At 61.5% G+C, this 5,511-nt stretch overlaps 1 protein-coding gene across 1 annotated transcript; it reads right to left on the bottom strand.

Annotated features, from left to right (window-relative positions):
* Positions 1 to 90: 90 nt before the first annotated feature.
* On the bottom strand, positions 91 to 5,305 carry LOC113211545 (adenylyl cyclase 78C-like). Its single transcript, XM_052277162.1, has 17 exons — positions 5,173 to 5,305; positions 4,994 to 5,087; positions 4,767 to 4,902; positions 4,482 to 4,684; positions 4,183 to 4,404; positions 4,008 to 4,105; positions 3,714 to 3,915; positions 3,346 to 3,561; positions 2,816 to 3,183; positions 2,316 to 2,547; positions 2,113 to 2,239; positions 1,867 to 1,973; positions 1,679 to 1,793; positions 1,454 to 1,599; positions 1,167 to 1,371; positions 825 to 1,044; positions 91 to 206 (listed from the first exon to the last, which is right to left on the bottom strand). Exons 1-16 carry the CDS (start codon positions 5,295 to 5,297, stop codon positions 947 to 949), a joined length of 2,694 nt encoding a protein of 897 aa, XP_052133122.1. The 5' UTR covers positions 5,298 to 5,305; the 3' UTR covers positions 91 to 206; positions 825 to 946.
* Between the last annotated feature and the right edge of the window lie 206 nt (positions 5,306 to 5,511).

The following is a 5,511-nucleotide window of genomic DNA, read 5'->3' on the forward strand; positions in this document are numbered from 1 at the left end:
ACGTTTACTGCTTGCGCACCGCAGGCGCACCGGAGGAAGTCCAATGCAGATCGAATGGTACCGTACCTGGTTGCCATCTCGCTGCGACTCCCGAAAGCTGCTGAAGTTGGTCAGTCGGCTGCGGGCTGAGGACCGGCCCTGCTGGTCCACGCTCCGCCCCTGACTCCGCGCGCGACCTAGGCCGCCGCCGATCTGGTGGGTTGGACCTGTGCCGCGCGTCAAAGAACAAAGTCGTCATCGTGAACCTGAACGGGCCGACGTATACACGGTTTGCTGGTTATCTCTTGCTATCACCGGCCACAATGCAAGCCACAACGTCTCCCAATCATCGCGAAAACCTCTTGTGCAAGGCGGGGGAAAACAACAAAGTAAGTCAACAGGACATGGGATGTGCGTCGCGAGGGCTACGCCTGCATGATGCGGGACGATGCTGGGGCTGGGGATTTTTTTTTCACTTTGAAGAGGAGGCCAGTTACTGCCATAAATCTCAACCCGGAGCAGAGAAACAAGGTTTGCACCGAAAATACTGTTTGCACAAGAGATACAATTGCGTTGTGGGTGGTGAACTAGATAATCTATACCACACGATCACATCACACCAGATGCCACGCACAAAACACTCTGAAAAATTACTCGTTCACCAAGCCAAACGGGGATCGCCGTAAAACTGCACTCCTGTAGTCGGGAAAGGGGAGTTGGGGGAGGGGTCACTGGTCTCTGGGCAAAATTTGAGACACAACCATGCCTTGGGGGCGGGGGCAGTTCGAGCGAGAAAGTGGGGTAGAGTGTGGGTGGGGTGGGGCGTCACTACCGCGTGCAGTTACCCATGTCGGTTCCGACCCCGCCGCCGAAGTCTCTAAGGGAACCCCCAAAGGAGCCGTTCCACTGGGACGAGGGCGCTGCCGGGGTTGGCCGGGGGTGGCCGTGGGTGGGGGTGAGGGGGTAGTCAGAGCGCCACCCCCTGGTCCGCCACGGAGGCGCCCAGAGCACCCACGGCCCCCGCCAGCCCAGCCAGCGGACTGAAGACACCCGGGCCCTTGACAGCTGTGCACAGCGACGTGGATCAACGCATCATTGCCGGCCTCTCACGCCGCACCTCGCGCTCGCCGCCCCATGTTTACCTCATTGCATCGAGTATAGCTCATTCTCCGACAGGAAGCCTTTACCTTTGGAGCGCAGCGTCTGCCTGCGCCGCGCCTGGACCATGCCGTACACGACGGCCGCCAGCGAGCTGTACTGCGAGGCCTGGCGCTGGAAGCCGGCCGCGCGGCCCGCGCGCCGCCCCACCACGTACGAGGTCTCCATGCGACCCTTGCCCTTGACCTCCACCAGGCCTCGCGGCTGCAGGAGGAAGCCCCGGGCCTCCAACACCTGCAACAGGAGGCGGGCGGCGTTAGGAGCCAAAGCTGCCAGCTGACCGGCGCAGCGGCGCCTCTCAGCCCCGCAGCCTCACCTGGGCCGTCTCCTTCGGCACCTGAATCATGCCCATGGTGCCGGTGGAGTCCATGCGGGAGGCCTCGTTCACCGTGTTGCCCCACACGTCGAAGACGGGCTTCCTTGCGCCAATCACTCCGCCGACCAGAGGACCGCAGCTGATCCCTGCAAGAGACAGCTCGAGTTGAAACTGCGATATGGAGCGCGGAGCAGGGTCTCCACTGCCGAAAGCAGCCGCACTCACCCACTCGGAGCTGGAAGTGGTTAAAAGAGTGCTTGTTCACGTCCTCCAGGCGGGTCTTCATGGCCAGCGCAAAGTCCACCAGGGCGCACAGGTGGTCCCACTCGTCCTCGCCGGGCTGCGCCAAGGATGGAAAAGCGTCATGAAGACAGTAAAGAATGAACGCTCATTGTCAAATTCCACGCACTTGCCTGGTGAGAAGGATTGAGACCGGAGGCCGCCATGTAAGTTGCGCCCACCGTTTTGATCTTCTCGATGACCACGAATCGCGGCTCGTCGAGCAGCTCGTCGAAATCAACTAGAGTCACAGAGACATATGAGTGTCACCTCATTAACAACCATGGAAGCACAGATGGGCCAAAGAGTTGTGGTGACAACGAGCGCAAAGTGGCACGCACTCCACCCGTCTCCAAACTCCCATCGATGTTCTTACTTACCGATGATTTCGTTGAGCAGCCGAATGCATTCCATGCCTTTGTTGATGTCTTCGGAGTAGAACTCAGTGAAATTCGGTATACTGGCGAATAAAACGCCAACTTTGTCGCGGGCCTGAGAATACAGCTCCTGAAAAATCGCATCCGTCAGTGTCTGAGGTCACCACTTGCTTCAAACCGGGCGAGACGTGTTGCGGGTGGCGCACCTCGGGCGGCCGGTCCTGCGACAAAAAGTGCGTCGCCACGTGGTCCGGCAGAATGTTGAGCAGCAGCTGGTTGTTGTTCTGGCGCGTCTCCAGCATCTCCTCCAGCTCGCGGGCCGCCTGCTGCTTCCACAGGAAGTCGAGTCTCGAGATGATCTCCACGAGGCGGGCGTGGTGGATGACGAGCGTGAGGAACACGGCGAGCAGCGTCATCATCTGCGTGGCAGGGGTGAGCCTGCGGCACAGAACATCCCCGTCAAAAGGGAAGCAGGACGCCCCGCCCCGCCCCGCCCCGCCCCGCCATGCAGGCGCGCGCAGATCGAGGTGAACCTCTCCCGCCCCAGCCCCTCGTCTCCAGGGAGCCGCGTGAAAGGTAGTCAATTTGTACTCCAAACCCCAAACCTCCTTTATGTAAACAACCCACGATGCATACACCCCCCCCCCCCCAATTTCAGCGTCAGCCGGACCCTAAACCGTGCCTGCCGACAACAAGCTGAACTCACATGCGGCTGGTGTAGTCGCGCGAGAAGACCTGGGGGAACGTGCAGACGATGAGCACGGACTGCGCCGCCACCAGAGCCACGGCCAGGGCGGTCTTGACGAGGAAGTAGAGCTTGAGGCAGGTGGCGATGGCGACCAGGCACACCACCCACGAGTACACCGAGTACTCCGGCGACGAGCACCCCACTTTGCTGAGGAACTCCCTGCACGCACTCCCCGTGAGGTTGCCGCACTTGTAGTTGTTGTTCGACATCACCTCGCTCTGCTGCGGCAGCGCCTCGACGGCGAGCTCGACGGTCCCGTTGGCCACGGGTCGGGCGGCGCGCGTGGGCCGGCAACGGGAGGGGGACGCGGAGGCGTTGGGCCAGGACTGCGCAGGCGAAAGCAAAGTATCGTGAGCAAGGAGAGGCGTCATTTGAAGAAAAAACAAAGAGGATGTTCATTCGTTTGATTGAAACAAAGTACTCTGCTAGAGCTCGGATCCAAAGTGCGAAGAACAAACTGGAAGCAAGTACCCGCCGCTTACACCGACCTGCGCGCAATCCCGACGGTGCCTGAGCCGGAGCGCGGCCTGCTGCCTCTCCCAGCGAGCCGGGCCCAGCAACGGGTCCGCGCGCACCACCACTGTGATACTGGAGACTGTGGTGGCGGTGCCCGTGGTGATGCTGGTGGTGGAAGTGGTGGTGACGGTGCCGTTCCCGCTGACCTCGATATCGTTACCTGTCTGGATATTGTACGAGCACACCACCTGAAAAAAAACAAAAAAAACACGCACCACATATACTTGGAGGTCAGGATACTTCAGGCGGCTGCACACTTTGGAAGCTTGGTACAGTCTCGCGCGGCGTTCTTGCGTTATCCAAGACGCAGCCGGGGGCCTGTCCGGCGGGGTCCTCTTACCAGGCTGAGGGAGGCGAAGACAGCCATGGTGACCAGGACGGCGCACACGAAGGCCGTGCGGTAGAAGCGGTTGTTGACGAGCAGCGACGACATGGCCCGGATGCTGGCCGGCACCCAGGCGAACTCCTCGGCCATGACCAGCACGATGGCGCCGGACAGGATGACCGTGGCGGCGGTCAGGGAGCCGACGAGGACGAACGTGCTGAGCAAGGAGCAGCGGGGTCAGGGTCAGTCTCACCTGCAGACGCACCGCCGGGTGCGGCCGGGTGGTTGGGTCTGTCTGTGTGTACTCACGCCGGTAGCATGACGGTCTGCCCGGCCACGATGAGGAGCCACAACACGAAGCAGCACACCATGTTGGACTTGAACATGTCCTCCCTCAGGCAACAGAACTGGAAGATCAAATATATAAAGAAAACGAAGCAATCGTAATCCCCCAAACCTCCCCTTTCCAGGGTACTAGTCTTACTTTATTTTCCATCTCGGGGTCGTTAAACTTGAGCGTCCACCGGTTCAGGTTCTCCTTGCGCATCCTCTCGTTGCTCTCGATCTCCATGGAGTGATCCATGATGACGCCGACGGGGTCGTCCCGGTCGCGGTCGCCGGCCACCGACGTCCCCATGGGCGTCGCGGACCTCTCGTCCGTCTCAAAGAACGAGTCCTCGTCCAGCTCCACTCGCGGGGAGTTGAGCTGCGCAGGCGAGAGGCGGGCGAGGGTCACAGGCTGCAACTCACCGGGCTCACCGTCACCCCGACCCCGACACGTACATCTTTGAACGGGATCTCGGGGATCCACTCTGCGGCGCTGGTGGTGCCGTCTCGGTCTCCCTGGGTGGTCCCCTCCCTGTCCAGGTCGCCGTTGGCGGACACGTTGTTGGTCGGCACTCCCGTCCCGTTGCCCATGGTGTAGCCGTTGGTTCGGATCTCCGGCACCGACACCTGCTCCCCCATCGGCTCCGTCACCTGATCGCCTGCGGGAGAAGAGGGAGGGAGTGCAGGACTTTGCTGCAAGACGAACCTTGGGCTCGGCCTTGGGCCGGCTCTCCTTCTTACCTGAGGGCAGTGTGATGACGACAGGGGGCTGCAGCAGGTTGGACTTCTTCGGCGGCGACCTGGGGTGCCTGCTGCGGCCCCTGGTCCTCCGCAGGGGCTCCGTGCGCTTGATGAGGAACGTGGTCACATCGTGCTCCTGGGACAGAGGAGGAAGAGGTTTGTCACGAGCCTGGTTCGGACGGCGACGGAGCGCCCTCTCGGGCCGTCCGGCCTCTCACGCCTCTCACCTTAAGGTAGGGGTCTCGCGCCCCGCCGTCGCCCGGCTCCACCTCGTACGAGTCGCCGAGGCACTCGAGGGTCGCCTGGGAGATGTGGACGCGCCTGCGGGGGAACGCAAACACACACATGAGAGCCGCTGGGTGGCACAGTCACCCCGCCCACCACTACCACCACCAGCGCCGCGTACCCGGGGATGCCGCCCGACTCCAGGTGGTTGGCCAGGGTCACGTCGTACGACCACACGTCGAACTGCCACTTCCTCAGCCCCAGCACGCCGCAGAGCACGGATCCCGAGTGGATGCCGATCCGCATGTCCAGATTCACCTGCAAACCAGAAATCAATCATTGTTTCGAACGAGTTCCGCATGCCACCTCCCCGCTTGTCATCGCTCCAGGACATACAATGAAAACATTCCGACATGCGAATCCCATGGTGTGTGCCGGGCAGCGCTCATTAATTATGAGGCGGCGTTGAGCCCGGGCGGCACAACGTGGTCGCGAGAGTGATGACGAGCTGCAGCAGGTC

The sequence above is a fragment of the Frankliniella occidentalis genome, unplaced genomic scaffold (assembly GCF_000697945.3).
Source record: "Frankliniella occidentalis isolate FOCC.00 unplaced genomic scaffold, Focc_3.1 Scaffold5951, whole genome shotgun sequence".
Taxonomy (NCBI): Eukaryota; Metazoa; Arthropoda; class Insecta; order Thysanoptera; family Thripidae; genus Frankliniella; species Frankliniella occidentalis.

Excerpts from the sequence above, each read along its gene's own strand:
- LOC113211545 (XM_052277162.1), bottom strand. The coding sequence starts at position 5,297 with ATGCGGATCGGCATCCACTCGGGATCCGTGCTCTGCGGCGTGCTGGGG. Across the intron at positions 4,106-4,182 it reads ACCCCGAGATGGAAAATAAA|TTCTGTTGCCTGAGGGAGGA; the intron begins GTAAGACTAGTA and ends TTGATCTTCCAG. Across the intron at positions 1,974-2,112 it reads GCTGCTCAACGAAATCATCG|TTGATTTCGACGAGCTGCTC; the intron begins GTAAGTAAGAAC and ends CTGTGACTCTAG.